This window comes from Capricornis sumatraensis, chromosome 15 (assembly GCF_032405125.1).
Source record: "Capricornis sumatraensis isolate serow.1 chromosome 15, serow.2, whole genome shotgun sequence".
In the NCBI taxonomy this organism is placed as follows: Eukaryota; Metazoa; Chordata; class Mammalia; order Artiodactyla; family Bovidae; genus Capricornis; species Capricornis sumatraensis.
Window position 1 is genome coordinate 29,742,015 of NC_091083.1, and position 18,330 is coordinate 29,760,344.

General features: G+C 47.8%; 2 protein-coding genes across 2 annotated transcripts in view; both read left to right on the top strand.

Annotated features, from left to right (window-relative positions):
• MYO3A (myosin IIIA) overlaps nucleotides 1–7,060 on the top strand; it is a 158,378-nt gene extending 151,318 nt beyond the window's left edge. The window contains exons 31-33 of the mRNA XM_068986752.1: nucleotides 754–794; nucleotides 2,341–2,484; nucleotides 6,943–7,060. Of these exons, the coding sequence (XP_068842853.1) occupies nucleotides 754–794; nucleotides 2,341–2,484; nucleotides 6,943–7,060 (303 nt within the window). The remainder of the gene's footprint in view (nucleotides 1–753; nucleotides 795–2,340; nucleotides 2,485–6,942) is intronic.
• Nucleotides 7,061–12,306: 5,246 nt separating this feature from the next.
• The window catches only part of GAD2 (glutamate decarboxylase 2), a 60,740-nt gene continuing 54,716 nt past the window's right edge, over nucleotides 12,307–18,330 (top strand). The window contains exons 1-4 of the mRNA XM_068987285.1: nucleotides 12,307–12,382; nucleotides 13,051–13,110; nucleotides 13,315–13,464; nucleotides 14,496–14,729. Coding sequence (XP_068843386.1) covers nucleotides 12,307–12,382; nucleotides 13,051–13,110; nucleotides 13,315–13,464; nucleotides 14,496–14,729 — 520 coding nt within the window. The remainder of the gene's footprint in view (nucleotides 12,383–13,050; nucleotides 13,111–13,314; nucleotides 13,465–14,495; nucleotides 14,730–18,330) is intronic.

Below are 18,330 nucleotides of genomic sequence, written 5' to 3' on the forward strand. Positions count from 1 at the left end.
AATGGATCAAGGAGGCAGGACCTCTCAGATTAAAGCAGGACCTCTCAGATTAAAGCAGGAATGGCCACAGCAAACACCACCCTGGTCCCAGGGGCCCATTAGCTGAAGTGCTGGGGGCCATTGTACCTCTGCTGGTACGTCACTGTTTGTAAGCACCTCCTAGCCTAGGGCTCTGGGTCAGGAATGTGAAGTTGAAATGCTAAGGAGAACAGGAATGTCTTTGGTGTCCCGCCCCTTACATTGTTATTTCCAGAATGATCCACTCCTAGACTTGATGCAGGTAAGCATCCATTTCTACCTCATCCACTGGCTACAATACCAACCAGTAAGAAGAAAGCGAACCATGAACTTTTGGACTCATCTAACGTTTTAGGGTATTAAAATGATAAACGATGAGAAAAAAGTGATTTGGTGTATCTATAAAGATAACTTGGGAAAACCCTTCCTATTGACAAACCATTATTATTAATAATTGCCATTTTTATTATCTTGCATTTTTACGGTGTCAATCAACTTGATGCTTGCATTAGTACTTCCACAATTATAACATCTTCAGCTTGTTTGCAGTATTTGTTTCCTTAGCCTAAAAGACATAAATACTCTTTTCAACATGTAAATATAAAAGTTCAAATATCTTGAGCTAGAACCCAGTGAAATATAATTTTATATGTTAATACTATAGTAATATATCCATTAATTATATTAAGATCATAATATTATATAGATTATTTTTAATTATTCTATTCCCTTTAGAAATCAATCCAAGAAGAAAAACGAAGACCAAGGAAAGATAGGTAATTATTATTTTTAAATTTTAATAACTCATCAAACCAAAGTATAAATCTATATGTTCAAATTATGTTTAAAGGCCACCTATTTTATATGCATAGATTTGGAAAGTGTTGTGCTGTCAATAAGTTTTTAAATATGGAGTTTATATGTAATCTAATTGGAAATCTATATTGAGCTAAACCCAGAGCAGTAGCTGGCTCAGTGGTAAAGAATCCATCTGCCAGTGCAAGAGGCACAGATCTGATCCCTGGGTTGGGAAAGACCTCCCTGGAGAAGGGAATGGCAACCCACTCCAGTATTCTTACCTGGGAAATCCCATGGACAGAGGGGCCTGGCGGACTACAGTCCACGGGGTCGCAAAGACTCAGACGCGACTTAGGGACTGAGCGCAAGCAGAAACGCAGTGCGTGGTACATTTGCCTCGGACTCAAGACAGTTTTGAATAAATTGTACCATCCAATACAGAATTGTCCTTTCTTGTCCCATTACTATGGTTTTGATTGAGCTATTTGAACATGCTCATGTTCATGAGCTTTCTTTCCCCAAACTCCTTTGTACTTTTTTGTTCTTCAACACGAGCTAAATCTTACATTTTATTAATATAATGGTTATGGATTTGTCAGGAAGATGAGGTTTCTGACACCTGTGTATGTGGCCTACTTCAATTCAAACTATTTCCCTTTCCCTGTAACATTTCAGTCCATGCTTTTAATATCATCCCACTATTTCAATCAACTAATTTCCAGACAGTGCTCAAAACAATTGAGAGTTCTTCTGAGAAGCATGAGTGGACACAGAGTCCCCTATTTATGAATTGGTGGCATTCTGAAAATGTGTTTGCAAATTGGTTATCTGAACTTGAAAGAGCTTTTCCCCAAAGGACTGTAACACCTGGTAGTTTTCCAGACCTTTGCCTCTTGACCTCGGACGAAGTCCCATCAGATTACAGAGTACCCAGGAACCAGAAGCATGGCTTGAGTAGATCCACAAATGAAAACGAATGGCTGGGGACACACCCCTGCATGTGTGTCATGTGGAGGAATTAAAATCTAGTGCAGAAGTTAATCCCCCAAAGACCAGGAGATAGGGAAGGACAGGGGTTGCCTGTGAAGGAAGTCAGGTAAGATCATGACACCCTCTGTGCGTCTATAGGCTGATGGATAAACCTGGGAAATGGTTGTGCTGGGACATAAAGATCAACTTTCCTCATAGTGGCCCAAGGGTCAGTTGTGAGCTGTGGCCAAAAGAGTATTTGTAATCACTAACTGTGTAGTAGCTGCTAGTTTTGTGCCAAGTTGGATGTGGTAGAAGTTGGAAAAGCATTTCCAGCAGCTAGATACTCTCTTAAAGGTAAGAGGTGAGTGGTTTTTCTTTTTAACTTATGGTATGTACGATTTTTTGCACATCGCAAGACTTCTCTCATTCCTATTAGCATGCATGTGTGACTCGATTACTGTAAATATTAATACTTTAAATGAAGAAACTGAGTATCTTATAAGTTTTGGTGAGTGGACAGCCTGATTCTATGGTGTGTTTGGTCATTTGCAGTCAGGGGAAATTATTAGATCTGGAGGATTTCTATTATAAGGAGTTCTTGCCCAGTCATCCTGGACCAAAGGACCACAACCCTAGTTTAAGAGAACGAAGACAACAGCAAGAACTCCAGAACCGATGTTTCAAAGCTGATGAAAGGTAATAAATATATGTTAAAAGTACAGCATTTTGAATGTTATACTCACCATTCCATTTCTAGAGCACTTTCATTTATGTATGGACTAATCAGGCTACAGTCCATGCGGTCACAAAGAGTTGAATATGACTGAAGTGATTAAACTTGCTAGCTTAATGACAAAGTGTTCTTACTGAATATTGCATCTTGTGATTGACACATTGTTTAAAAGTAAAATCAAGGATTATGGAGGTAATCAGATATTGCAGTTTTTCTACCACAGTCTCAGTGTTTACTTGTTTTCTTGGTGTAATCATCAATAGACTCTCCTTTTAAAATACCTCAGTTTTGATGATAATGATATGGTCATACTGCTGCTGCTAAGTCGCTTCAGTTGTGTCCGACTCTGCAACCCCAAAGACGGCAGCCCATCAGGCTCCACCATCCCTGGGATTCTCCAGGCAAGAATGCTGGAGTGGGTTGCCATTTCCCTCTCCAATGCATGAAAGTGAAAAGTGAAAGTGAAGTTGCTCAGTCGTGTCCGACTCTTAGCGACCCCATGGACTGCAGCCTACCAGGCTCCTCCGTCCACGGGATTTTCCAGGCAAGAGTACTGGAGTGGGGTGCCATTGCCTTCTCTGATGGTCATACTAACTGTAAGCAATACCTGTCTTCAATAGTAGCCACAACCTGTGTTTAGGGTCTAAACAATGTAATTTTATTTACTTACTGGTTTCTTGATGATGCTATGTAATTTCTCAGAATTGATGATGTCAGACCAAAAATATATATATATATTTGGGAGAAAATTTCATACAGAAATGTGTGTTTTGGATATGATTTTCACTTTGCCACCAGCTTTGATATTTAACTTAAACCATTTGTAGCTCACTTAGAATTTGGGGAATCTTTTTTCCTTTCCCCAAAAAATTCTTGGTAAAGTTTTGAAATTGAGGGCACATAATAAGGTGGACATGTGGTATATGAAAAATGGGAGCAACACCAGGCAATATAAAGCTGGTTTTCCAACATTCTAAGTGAACATCCTGTGGCCCAGAGCACTCAGGTGCCTCACCCACCTCTTTGACAGTGTGACGTGTGGTTAAGAGAAGAGGCTTTAGAGTTTTAGATTTGGTTCCCGATTCTGCTACTTAGTTACTGAGTAACCTTGCTCATGTTACTGGGCCTCTCTAAGCTTCTGTTTCCACATCTGCAAAAGGATTTATTAGTTGCTTCTCCCTGTTGTTGGAGAGATGAAATGAAATGATGAATTCGGATGTGATTAATGCCAGACATGGTGCCAGGGAGTTGTTCCATAAATGGTGGCCGTCATTCTCTTTGTCGGCTTGTCCAGAACCAACCTGAACAATGATTTCTGCCCCTTGTCTCCAAAAGAAGATGTATTCTTCCATCTCAGAGCCGAGAACTGTTAACAGGTTGGAGCTTAGAGACGCTCTGGTCCAACAACAGAGCTCTATATGGGAGCACACCAAGTGCCCAAGAGATTAAAGGATGTGCCCAAAGTCCCACATTGTGTGCATGAACTAAAATCCAAGAGCTTTCAATCCTGGCTCACTTGGCTTCTCACTGACTTAGTTGCTTCCAATTTTGACAAGCCAGTCTGAATCCTCTCCAGTGTGTTCTCCCCTCCCCCAGCAGCAGACACACATCTGCTGTGAACCTGTTCTATCCTGACATTCCAGTGGCATCTAAGGATGTGAAGTCAGCATTCACTAGACTAGAAGCTGGAAGCCCGCATCAGTGGAGTGCTCGGTTGTGCTCTTATCTTGTCTTTAGTCTCATTTACTCTTCCTAGGAGCTGGGGCTCGCGGGGGTGTGGGTGGGGGAGTTACTCTCACCGTCCTTTTTTATAGATGAGGAGGCTAAGCCTGCCAAGTTTCTTACTGCATATAGTCACCTAGATAATAAGTAATGGAAGTAAAATTTGAGCACTGGCCTTTGTGTGTTTAGAGTTGATGACTTTAGGCACCAACACTGGGTGCTAGAAGAAGGAGAGATGCAGTTAATGCAGGGGTGCATAAGGATCACAGATAGAAGATCCTCATGTCCATATCTGAGGAGCTGGGCTCTAGAGAGAAAGTATACTGATTTAACCATGCTGACAGGCAACTCTGAGGTGCCATATTTCTAAACTAAGGAAGTTTCAAGGGATAAACCACCAAGGGCAGTAGATCAACCTTGATAGGATCTTGGCTTTAAAATAAAAAACAAAACAGAAAAACAGCTCTAAAGGATCTTTGGGGACAGTTAGAGAAGCTTCAGGCCAAACTATCTGTTGGAATATTTTATATATCTTACATATCTTAAATTATTATTTTATAAACAAATATATTCTTTCTTCAAACATTTTCTTCACTGCCCTCCAGGACCGTAAGTACTTCTCTTGGTTTGCCCACTCCCTCACTGGCTGCTCCTTCTCATTCCCCTTGACTGATTTCTTTTCATTTGCCTGACCTCTCAAAACGGGAGAGTCTCATCCTTTGTATTATCAACGTATACTCTCATGATCTTAGATATCATCTACTTACCTAAAACTCTCAAACTGAGAATACCCTGAGATCAGGGCATATATATCCAACTGCCTATTCAGTATCTCTTCTTGAATATCTACTATCTAAAACTTACCACAATTGAAACCTAAATCTTTTAACTCCCCCGACCCCAAATATACTCCTTCAGCAGCCTTCCCCATCTCATTAAGTGGCAACCTCATTTTTATTGTTTTAGGTAAAAACCTTGGAAACATTTTTAACTCCTTTCTTTTACACCCCACATCCATTCAGTAGACTCTTCCAGATCGACCTACCAAAATGACCAGAATCTGACCAGTTCTCAGCTACTCAAGCTTGCTTAGACTACTGCCAGTCTTTTCACAGGCCTGTTTACTTCCACTGAATCACTCCGCTACTCAGAAACCTCCAGTGTCTCTCTTGTTCAGGTCCCTGCCATGGTCTCAAAGCTCCACGCTGTCTGTCACACTGTCCCCTCCTTCCTCCTGCTCTCATCCCTTGTTTTTCTCCCCCTTGCTTGCTCCACTCCAGCCATAATAGCCTCCTTGCTGTGCCATGAATACAATATACACACTGTCATCTTAGGACCATAGTGGGGATCTCCTGTCATCCTGGAATGACTGCCCTTCCCTGCGAGATCTGCCTGGCTCCCTCCTCCCCTTCTTGAGGTCTCCCATCAGATGTCACCTTATCAGAGAGTCCTTTCCTGATCACCCTCTATGAAATTGCTTACACTCACACACATATACCCCCATCCATCTACATCCTCTTTGTAGAAGGTTTCCCAGCCTCCAGGGCTTCCCTGGTGGCTCAGAGGTTAAAACATATGCCTGCAATGCAGGAGACCTGGGTTTGATCCCTGGGTTGGGAAGATGCCCTGGAGAAGGAAATGGCAACCCACTCCAGTATTTTTACCTGGAGAATCCCATGGACGGAGGAGCCTGGTGGGCTACAGTCCATGGGGTCGCAAAGAGTTGGACACGACTTCACTTTCACTTTCCCAGCCCGCAACTCTCACCACCTAGAGTACTGGAGCTGTCCATGGTCCTCTCCCCTTCTAGACTGTAAATCCTGGTAGAGTAGGGACTTGTGTACACCCATCACCTACACCGGTAGCTGATACTTAGTAGGTGCTCCATGAATAAATGGATTGATGAATAATGCTGCATTTTAGGGAGCTCCCTGCTTCCCCCAGGCAAGCTGCAGAACCTAAAGGTAGTTGTTGGCAGAGTTTCCCAGCAGTGGCTTCAGGAAGGTGGACCAACAGCCTCACTGAAGATGTTGAAACATTGGAAAAGCTAACTGAGTGATTGGTCCGATTTGGGGGAAGCATTTAGGTGGCTCAGCCGGTAAAGAATCTGCCTGCAATGCAGAAAACCCCGGTTCGATCCCTGGGTTGGGAAGATCCCACGGAGAAGGGAATGGCAACCCACTGCAGTATTCTTGCCTGGAGAATTCCATGGACAGAGGAGCCTGGGGGTGACGGGGGGTAGGGTGGTGCTACAGTCCATGGGTCACAAAGAGTCGGACACGCCTGAGTGACTAACACACTTCCTTTAAAACAAAGAACTGAGCTTTTGCAAGGTGATTGTCTATAGAGGCACCTTGAGTTTCCTGTTTAAGGAGAAGGGACTGAAGTATTTATTGGTTGTGAATTATTTCAAGCCAAACCAAGCTCACCTTTCTGATGTTTTACTTAGCTGTCATTCAAACAACTAGGCTTCACCAGGTTCCACCAACCCGTCTGCTCCTCGCCCAGGAGTTTGGCAAACCTGCTGAGGAAATACCGCGAATCCGTTAGGTCACTGCTCTGCTGTTTTGAACGTGCGGTTCTTAAACGCCCACTGAAGGTGGGAGGTGTGGGAGAAGGACCCGCCTGACTCGGGGTGGGCGGGGAAGCCGCAGCGCGCGCTGGCGCCGCTGACGCTCGGCCCCCGGTCTCGCTCGCAGGTGCTGGGCGGCGGAGGACGGCGTGGAGGAGGAGAATGGGCCCGCCGCCAACCCCTACGACTACAGGAGGCTCCTGCGCAAAACCTCCCAGCGCCGGCGCCTCGTTCAGCAGGTGTAGCCCCGCTGCTCCGCGGCAAGCGCCGTCGGGATGTGCCCGAGACTGCGGGGCTTGCCGGGGCCAAAGCAGGGGACCCTCGGGCGCTGCGCCGTCAGGCACGGGGGCTGCGGCTCTGACCTTCGTAGGGGTTGCCCGCTGTGCTGGCCCCTCGAGTGCCCGGGCCAGCCGCTGGGGCTCGGAGGACAGACAACTGAGAGCCCTTCAGACGCGGCGTCTCCGCGCTCCGGCGTCCTCCTCTCCCACCAGCCAGCCAGGCTGGGCGTCCCTGGCCCCGGCCCCCAGTGTGTCTCTTTGTTCACTTCTGCAACACCTCTTGTGGACTCGACTGCGCCTGAGCACTGGCCGACCCCTCCTCTCTCCTTCTGAGTGATTTCAAAGACTTCGTCTTTCTTGGAAACGGCTTTGCCAGGCCCGCAGGGTCCTCGCTGAGGGGTTGAGTCCGTGAGAAGCGAACAAAGCCCCGGGGGTTGGGGACGGGACCGACTTTGAAGATGAACTTCATCCCAAACTCGCGCTTTCCCTTGCTTTGGTTTTTAAAGCTATCAAATAAAGGAAATGCCTTGGAAAGGACGTGGTCCACCGGATTCCTCTTAGGGCCCAGGTTCCTGCTGCCCAGCTGTGCGGGTGGCAGGGCCCAGGGAGGGGAGGAGGTGCCTTCTGTCTTTCATCAACGAATAACTTCGCTCCCTACCCCATCCCAAAGGAACATACTGTCTAACTTAAAAAGCCCCAGTAATGTAGACACAAATGTGGGCTCTAGACAAGACTTCAAATCCTGCAACACACAGCGCCCACACGCACAGAGCCCCAACTTACACACACACACACACACACACACACACACACACACACACACACAGTCTTCCCAACCAAGGTGGCTTCCTTACAGAGGAGGAGACGGGTGGATGGCATCACCGACTCAATGGACTTGAGTTTGAGCAAACTCTGGCAGATGGTGAAGGACGGAGAAACCTGGGGTGCTGCAGTCCATGGGGGTCACAGAGTCAAACACTATTCAGTGAATGAACAACATAAAAATTCTGGTCCCGCCACTGAGCTGAGCGGTCCAATTTTGAAGGTTCTCCTAGTCTGAGTTTTGGTGTATTTCAGATGGAAGGGATGGTGGTGGGTAGGCAACGTGTTTGCCTTCCTCAGTTGACTGCATTTTATTTAAAAATTCAGGTTAAGCTCTTCTGTGGCTGTGATGCCCTCCAAGTCTGCGCAGCCTGGAACAGGAGAGGGAAGAACGTGCAGTGGTTTCCTGGATGACAGCGTTGGCTGGAAGTGTTCTATCTCTTCTGCCAGAGTCCCCAGCTCCTGCACGCATGGCCCTGGGCTGGGGATCTTGGGGAAAGTATTCAAGGAGGGAGTGAGAGCACACATGCAGCTGGCTAACAGCATGCATTGCGGTGCTCTCCGATGCGTGGTAAGGTTCTTTCTAACCCAAGCAGTTGGCACTGAAAGGTCCCCAGTGATGATGCCAACAACCTCTTCCTTTTACAAAGGGCACCCTCTAGAGGGGAAGCCTCCCACTGAGGCTCCAAGGCCAAGTGCACTCAGGCCCTGCTCCTTAACCTGGGTTCCTGCCTGGGTCTCCGTGGGTGTTGGGACCTGGAAGGAGGAGCCACCTTTGTGGTGTGGACTGACTGCGGGGCTGTGGTTGGGGTATGGGCTGGGCCTGGTCCAGGCATCCAGGAGACCAGCCCTGCAGGGTACTGTCAGGGAGGAGAATGAAGGGCATCTCTAACCCAAGGTGTCGGCCCCCTCCGCTGCTACTCATCTGTCCACCCACCACCAGGAGGCCTTAGAGGGATAAAAGCAGCTCTGCTTCTTTGCCAGTCCTTTTCAATCAAAGCGTCCAGAGTGGCCCCACAGACCAGAGCCCTGGCAGCCTGGCCCGTTGCTGGAGACAGAAGCAATTGGGCCCCTCCCTAAAGTCCACACCACCCCCTTTTTGAAGTGGGACCAGAACAGAGAGCAGCAAAAATGCGATGAAAGGTTGCAATGTTGTTTTCCTTTCTTCTTTCGAATTCTTCATTTTTCTCTCCATTCCCTTCTCTCTTTCCATCTCTTCTTTGTCCTCTGACACTTAAGGGAGGACTCCAGGGAAAATTCATACCAGACATTCTTCTTTGGCAGGCCTGCAAGGCAATCTCTGAGTAAACCACTGACAAGAAATAGGTCAACCAAGGAAACTGACCCTGGCCAGCGGCCCTAGGAGCGTGAGTCTCTTCCCTTATTCGAGAAAGGACCTTCGAAAGCTCTTCCCCAGCACTGGCCCGCCTCCCCTCCCCATCCAGTGGCTGCCTCCTTTGTGAACTAATGACTGTAATTATTACCTCCCAGAGCTCTTTTGTTATCTCCAACCCAAGCCCAAATGAGAGGGGAGCGGGCTCTTTTTTGAAATGAAAGTCTTTATAAAGCAAATTGCCTGTCTTGGGAGGGAAGGCATTAAGGAAAGACAAATCAGATACTGTGTGCATCTGAAGTGGGTGTGTTAGATAACAAATGTAAATATCACCGTTAGATTCAAAACACTCTGGAGTTTCTGATTTAATGCAGTTTATTTAAAGAGAAGAAGTTTAAGTCATTGCTTTTTAAAAAATCTATTAAATTCGGTGTTGTGATTTCTACCTTTCTTGTATTTTAATCTGTTTCCTTCTTCGAGGCTTTGTGTGCATGTGTTTTAAACATCTATTCTAAAGAATATTTGCGTTTTTGACCACTCATCCATAGTAGAAAAATTCTGCAACTCCAGCCTGCTGATTTGAAGTGAAACATGTGCAGGATCTGGAGTGGATTTAAGTGAAGAATGGGTCTCTTCTCCAGCTTCTCTCTTCACTGAGGAGCAGGAGCTGCAGAGCCACCTGCCAGTGGTGCCAACGGCCAACCCATGAAATCTTTACACCCCTGGAGTTGGATCCACTCCTGTAGTGGATCCACTGGAGTGTTGGAACTGGGAGCTCGGGAAAGAGTGTGGAATGCAGGCCTGTGTTCCTGCTAACCTGGTGACCGCAACCTGGCGCAGGCTTCTCAGCACAGCAGGCTCTGAGCCAAGCCAAAGGCCAAGGGGCCAGCACCCTTCCCCTCACCCACTCCCAGGCTCAGATCTGGCGGCCATAGTGCCGATCCTGTGGCTCCTCCAGGCTCGTGGGAAGAAGACAAAGCTTTGTGGAGAGAACTGACCAGCCACCACATGCCGTGGGGCACAGGATTTGGACTAGGCCACCCCGGGTCCTGTGACATCCTTCCTAAGCCAGGGTCAAGGGATGATAGACTGAGGGTCCACTGGTCTCTGCTTTAGCAGCAGTTTTGGTATGGCAACTTGGTTCAGAGATCAGAGAAAGAATGGCCTGTGCACACAGTGGAAATGAAAAACGCCTGCCCCAGGGGAGCAGCACCCAGGAGAGTGTGGCCTTGGGAGGCTGGATACAGCTGGGTCATCCTCGCCCTCTCTTCCAGCTCCTGGGAGCTGCAGGGTGTACTTGACACTGATTTCTGCTGCCAAGGGAACGCAGAGTGAACTCAACGGGCCTTACATTCTCAAGGCACCCCCCGCCAACCTTTGTTTAATAGCTGTTGAGAAACAAAATGTAAGAGCGGAGAGATTATGATCTCGTGCACGTGTGCTAAATTGCTTCAGTCGTGTCTGACTCTTTGTAACCCTACGGACTGTAGCCCACCAGGCTCCTCTGTCCATGGGATTCTCCAGGCAAGAATACTGGAGTGGGTTGCCCTGCCCTCCTCCAGGGGATCTCCCGGACCCGGGGATGGAAGCCGCGACTCCTGGGTCTCCTGTATTCAGGCAGATTCTTTCCCTGGAAAAGAGAAACCCCTCCCCACCAAGTACCAGAAATAGTGACTCTCCCGTCTGGCCCCGCCCCACCCCACGCCATCGCGACGATTCCCTTAGGGGAAGAGGTGGTCATTGATTTGAGGCTCGATAAAACCAGGGCCCAGGGAGGCCATACTTTCTTTCAGCTTTTGGAAGGCTCAGATTGTTTGTTTATTGGAAACTCTGTGCAGGCTTCTCACGCATACAACGATTCCCCTGACGTGTAAGCAGCGGTCCTCCCACGCCTTCGCCGATCAAGGTCACCGAATGACTCGACCGCATGCCCCATCAGCCATCAGCCGTCAATCCTGCTGGCTCTAGCTGTTCTCCCTTGCCGCCTTCCAAGAAGTTTCCATTCATATTATTTCTCTGCCCAGCCTGAGGTTCTTGGTGATAGATTTCAGCGTGAATTTTAATTGCCTCAATCAGCAGTCTTTCTCCCAAGCCGTCAGTCAGAACTTGAGCAGTGGGCTCGGCGACCAAGCGCTCTGAAGCGCAGGAATGGTTCCCAGCCCCCACCTCGGGGAGACTACGCGGCTCAGTGGGCAGGAGTTAGGCTCTACTAAGGAGCAGGACTGAGCCCATCAGTGCCTAGGTGCCCTTCCCGCACAGTCCCCTTCCCAGGCTCGCGAACCGCTCCAGACTCCCCCAGCCGCCGGGACTCCGGGGGGTCACAGCGACCTCAGCACTCTCTCTCTGGAAGGTGGCGCGGACTTAGCGCCTCCCTCTCCGCAGTCGGAACCAGACCTCAAACAATACACCAATCGTCGCAAATAAAAGGCTGTCTCCTCCGCCTTTCCCGCCTCGTCAAGGTCTCTGTGGTCTCCCCGCGCTGGTGCCGGCGCGCAGTCCGCCGCGTTAGCACTCTGGACAGCGCCCCCGGGGTCGCCAGCATCCTCTCGCCGCACGCTCCCCAGGGATCGCCTGCTCGGCTCCCACCCGCTCACGCTGACTCCTGCACGGGCGCACTGTCTGCCTCGCCCTCGGACGATTCAGCTCTCTCCCTCCTGTTTTTCCCTCCTCCGCCCCATCGTGCGTCCCGGCTGGGCTCCCTCTCTTTCAAAATCGCTCGAGTGCTCGGGCGCTTTCCCATCTCCCGGCGGTAAGGACCCTTCAATCCTCTCCCCTATTCATTCCCCGAAGCTTTCAGAGCTTTGCCACTTCTCTGAGCTCTAACCCCAACACACACGCGCGCACACGGACACGCACGTTTCCTGCCCCTGTGTGACACCCACCCTCTGTCGTGCGGCCGCTCCAGACCCCGCGCGGTGTTCCTCCTACCGCCACACACACTCACACACACAAACACACACAAACGCACGCACGCGCGCGCGCGCAGGGCGGAGCGGAGGGCAGGCAGCTCGCCGGCAGTTAGCACTCGGAGGCGTCTTGCTCCAGTATCGCAGCGCCGATGGCATCTCCGGGCTCCGGCTTTTGGTCCTTCGGATCTGAAGATGGCTCGGGGGATCCCGAGAACCCCGGCACAGGTAGGAGAAACGGGACCTGTAGGCGGAGAGCTTTGCGGGCGGACTGGGATTTGAGGGGCTGGGGAAGATTGAAGGTTTTCCCACCTGCAACAGGAAACTTCGGACGCTTAGCCCTGCCCTCGGGGTGGGTCCTTGATGACCCAACAGACTCTTATCCCCTGGGAAGATGCCCAGGGACCGTCTGGTTCTTTCCGCTGAAATCTGGGAGAGCCTCTAAACACGGCCGTGTCTCCTCGACACCGAATTCCTGGGCCTGGGATTCTGCCACGGTCTTAGTGTCTGGAGAGAGAGAGGTGGTGGGGAAAAGGAAAATTGGAAAGGGGAGAGAATTGTTGATCTGAAAGGAGAGCGTGCGAGGAAATGGGCGGCCTCGGGTAACGAGGAAAACTCGCCCAAGCGAGGCAAGAAGGAGACTTTGTCCTAACCGAGTGGCACCTGAAAGGCAAGTGCAAAGGGCCACAGTGTGGGCCGCTTCTGAGGAAACAGCGAAGGGTCGAGCCGGGCCGCCAGGCTCCCGCCGCCTCTGGCACCTGCTCGCTGTGCGGGCGCCAGGCAGGCAGCTTTTCCCGGAGCCCGGGTTTATTGACGTTCACAAAGAACGAAATTTCACACGTGTGTCTGCTGTTTTCTTTCTGCCTCGCTGTCCTCCCACCTGTCTTTCCTTGCAGCCAGGGCCTGGTGTCAGGTGGCCCAGAAGTTCACGGGCGGCATCGGAAACAAACTGTGCGGTGAGTGCCTGCGCGGGTGCCCGAGGGAGGGAGGCGGACATGGCCGGGCACCGCGAAGCCCGAGGAAGTCAAAGCCACCCTCTCACCTTCGCATCCCGTGAGGGGTCGGATATTCTTGATCTGGGGACCGGGGATGGGGGTCGGGGGCTGGGAGCCGGGCCGGCGGGCGGCTGACCGAGGTCCGCGCCCCTTGTCCTTGCCCAGCCCTGCTCTATGGAGACGCCGAGAAGCCGGCGGAGAGCGGCGGGAGCCAGCCCCCGCGGGCCACCTCCCGCAAGGCCGCCTGCGCCTGCAACCAGAAGCCCTGCAGCTGCCCCAAAGCGGAGGTCAACTATGCATTTCTACACGCAACAGGTAAGGGCGCCTCGCGGGGTCCCGGGAACTTCTGCCCCCTCGCCCTGCCGCGTCCACCGTGGCCAGGAGGGACTTGGCGCCGGGAGCCTGAGCCGGGACGTCGAGATGCAGAGCAAAAGCAGACCTTAGGAGACTCTCCAGGAGACCTCGAGAAACGCTGGGCCTGCCCTCTCGGTCAGACCCAGACCCGGGCCTCTGCTTGGCGCTGGGCTCCGGGGTTCCAAGCGGGCTCCCGGACTGGGGGCGCTCTGCGCCCAGCGCCGCCCTCGGGTCTCCGGGTGGCCGAGGCGCCCCGGCGCACCCTAGCTCCAGGTCCTATTCTCCGTGAGCCCGAGGCCTCGGGTGAAATGTGGTTTCTTGTTCAAAATAGCTTAGACTTTCTAGGTCTTCAGATCGCAAGAGTAATTTGTAGCTGTGGTTTCAGGAAAAAGATTGACAGGAAACCTGCGCGCAGTTTTACTCTCGTACTTGCACACCCAGTGTGCGAGCGCGCGCGCGCACACACACACACCGCGCGCACACACACACACCACACACACACAGAGACACGCTGACTTAGGAAACAGCGGGTCTTAGTTAATAAGCCAGAGATCCTGTGATGCCGTAGGATAATAATAAGCCAAATGATAACCAAAATCTTACGAGCCATTTTGCCCGATTTACCCAAAAGCATTTCTCAGACATTCCTGACTTGAAGTGATCTTTTAAGATGACTTATTGAGAAATACCGTTTAGCGAGAACCGGGACGAAACAGATGAATGGAAGTATATTTTCTTAAAAAAAAAAAAAAGATAGGAAAAGGAAGCAAATTGGTTATGAACTGAAATGCAAGAAAATTTGGGATAAGGAAAGAAATCGTATTTTTTCATTCCTTCATTTTTGAAAAATACCTCCCCTTTAAAGATGCTCTGCTTTTCCAGAAGATTTTTTTGACATAAAATCTCAGTTCAGAGAGAAAGTGTCAGATGAAGACCTTTCCTGGATATTTTCATTGTAAAATTAAAACGTGGCATTTTGATTCTGTTCTTAGATCTGCTGCCAGCGTGTGACGGAGAAAGGCCCACTTTGGCGTTTTTGCAAGAGGTTATGGACATTTTGCTTCAGTATGTGGTGAAGAGTTTTGATAGATCAACCAAAGTGATTGATTTTCATTACCCTAATGAGCTTCTTCAAGAATATAATTGGGAATTGGCAGACCAACCACAAAATTTGGAGGAAATTTTGATGCATTGCCAAACAACTCTAAAATATGCAATTAAAACAGGTATTGTCTGATCAGAAATAATAAAGCTCTTTTTTCTTTTATGATTTTTATTTTTTCTAGGAAAATGTTTTCTTTTATGGAGTTGATAATTTCAAATTTACAACATTATTTTCATCATTAAAAAAGTCGTGATTAGAATGATTAATGTCAAAAGCACCCTTTACTGTTATTGTTCATTGTTTTGAAGTCGGAAATGTTACCTAAGTATAAATCATCAGATTTTACATTGCACTATTTGGCCGCGGAAATTATCCACTGAGTAGAAGCAACCATTTATCAGTAGAGGCCAGTAGAAGTGACTCTCCTATAGAGAAAGAAAAAAAGAGAATCTAGAAATGAAAGCATAAAAGGCATGATCCAAACAAAAGCCCAAATACCAGGTCAGTGCTGGTATTTCATTGGCATAGAAATGAATAGAAATTGAACAAACCATCTGTGTAATGGTTGAAGCAGAACGGTAATATTTTGGCATTGTTTCAGAAGACTAAGACTTCAGATCTGAACTCCGGCTTTTCTCTATTTTTGAAGAAATGTACACAAAAGAAAACACAATGCAAACTAGCTTAACAATTCAGCCATGTTATACAAGGATGAATGTGCTTCCTAACCACTCTGTATAGAAGATAAAGGGAAAAAAGGATAGAGGGGAATCAGATATCCTTAGGGACAATACTTTTAGTGTATTTTGTGTGTTTTTTAAAATAGTATTCTCTATACTCTATCCATTTTTAGCCCCAGGTGTAACATATATGTGAATGCATTCTAAGCTTTCATTCTAGCTACACAAAGTCAGCTATTCGTCTCCCCAGGTCACGATTACCCCTGCCTTTTCTGCTTTGCCTCTAATCATCCTGATACATGGTGGCCATGCACTTCATTAAAGCAATAAAAATAAGCATGAATGAATTTGGAAGGGAAGGAAGACCTTGTGGATCTAAACTGATTTGTAGCCTTAGAACGATTTGCTAACAAATAAATATGTAAAGTATCACAAAACATTAATTACTCTAGAAACATGATCCTTTTCTCAGCATATTTAGAATTACATGACTTCTCAGTACGATTCTAATCAAAAACAAATTTTAAGAATGTTTGTTGTGTGACTTTTAGCCCTTTGTTTTGCTATATTTTTGTTTTTGTGAGTTCTTTTCATTGACAGGATAGATATGCATAGAAGCCTTGGGAAATTGATTTCCTATACTATTATTTTCCACTTTTGTGAAACTATAGACTTGGAATTAAGTACATAGGAGAAAGAATTTAACTTGGAGATTTCTATCAAACTCAGTCTATGGAAGATGCTTAGATTTCATTCTCAACTATATTGACAGAGAATCCACATGAGGTATATACTAGGCATTAAAGATTTTTTTTTCCTTCCAGTTTTTTTGTATATTTGTAGGTGCAAGCCTGAGCAATGTTTTTAGTTCATTTTTGTTTGACCTACTCCCCAACCTAACATTTAAATACACTAACAGTAATTTGTTACCTATTATTTTTATTGCTACCAAGCCAAAAAAAATCTATAAAAGTGTTTTCATATCTTCGTCCTTAAAAGCTGATGGAGTCTGAAATGCAATTTAAAGAGTAAAGATAATGACAATTGCAGGTCAATGAAAGCAATAGTTCTGTCAATGTTCCATTTAGTGTTGGGAAAAGATGGGCCAATTCAATACTTAGATTTTGCCATAATGCTTGTGAAACTGTTGGTCAGTGTAGCTCTAATATGTTTTTTTAAAGGTCAGAAAAAATATGATTAAGTTGAATTTCTGACCAAGGCATATCAATATTAATTCAGTATAACATTATTTATAACATATATAGTCTTCTGGTCCTTCCTCCCATCCCCAATAACATTTCAAATAATTAACAGCTGCCACCTTCCTTTTTGACTGGCAAGTTTATAGGTTTTCTGTATAACTTGTATTTGACAAGTAGTACTTTGAAATAGTTTCTGTCACTGCTACCATTAGATGTGTTAATGTTCCTTGGGAGATTCCTATATAAAAGCATGTTACTACTGAGAGTCCATAACCTAATTTCCACTTGGACTCCAGGCTTAGAGAGAAGAGAGGGGAGGTGGGGAAATCTTTATGCGTTGTTAAAATTATCTCTGTAAGAAATATTGGAATAGAACATGGAAAAGTGTGGAGAATGATAAAATTCTGAAATAATTAGACTTTGCTGGGGTCATCAGGTTTGGCGTTAGTGTTGGCAGCTGAGGAGTGAAGGGATTCATGAACCCAATCATGAGACAAAGGGATTGAAGTGTGAGTAAATGAGCCGTCCTTGAGTGTGTGTTGCTGGTCTAGAGAGAACAGTCTGGACCAACTTGGGGCCCCTTCCCAATAGACTGTGGACACCAGGGTCAGAGCTGCCTGGGGCTGGCTATTCGCAGTCTGTGCACCCTTCTTGGCTCACTTGCTGATCTGTGGGGAGCGGTCCAGTGGCACAAACAGCGCCTAGTTTCAAACTCGCTCTCCGAGGCGGCAGCTCATGGCCATCCGACTCCTTCGCAGGGCGCTGACTCGCAGCACAGGACCAGGTTGGGGCAGCAGCAGCAGCAGCAGCTGGATGCCAGGGTGACTTGGACAGCAGGCAGACAGGTCTCAGGGAACCCTACCTGAATTTGTCAGCAGCTTATACACAGGAAGCCAGCAACCAACGGGACATTTTGTTCTGATCTGTCAAAACTATCTCCCTGCATATTTCCACATCATTATCAGTGAATGCAAATTTTGAGGCTGGAGAGATTTTGGTGAAATAGACCAAGGTCAAAATTTGACACAAGAAGGAAGCCAAGCAATTGCAGCATCGCACTTCTTACCATAGTTTCCCAGAGGGGGTCATCAGGCTGAATTGACCTTCTGATAACCTGGGGCACAACATAGGTCTTGGGATCCCACTCAGTTTTATGCAGAGGTTTTCCTGCCAAAGGGTCCATAGACTTGGTGTGAGATGAGAGATACCAGATTCATCCAGAAAATGCATAGGAGTTGAGAGAGTCGATTAATGGCTAGACTTGCTGATCCTTATTAATTTTCTCATTTCAAGGAAATGGCTTAGGGAAAGAGGAATGGAGGGGCACTGAGAGGGAGACGAGGGCTATGATTTCAGCTGTGAGCACTAATGAAATGGGGAGTCAGTGAGGCAGAGAGGGGTGGAGGGCTGCTGCAGACAGCAGCGGCAGCCACAGCCAGGAAGGCTTCTTCCCTTTCCGTGGACCCGTAGACTGATGGGAGCAGCGTCAGAGAGCCTGGGAAAGAGCAAAAAGCTCAAAGGGCACCCTGCAAGGCCATAAGGATGTAAAACAATGCCATGCGGAGAATGAGAGCTGCCCAGTCTCTTTAAAATGTGCTCTTTCCCAGCTCTTCTCAGCATCTACTCATCTAGTAGCCACATGCTGGAGGCTGATAAGAGAGCAGTCCCTGGTCCCGGAGATAAGCTTTGTGTTGACTTTTGTCTCTGCTCTCCCCATTGCCTACCTTTATCTTGTTTTGTCCAGGCTGGCCTGAGAGTCTGTCACATCCCCAGGCTTCAGACAGGTGTCCAGTAAGTGGCGGACGTGTTTTAATAAGAAGCCTTTTCCAGAATTGTTAAT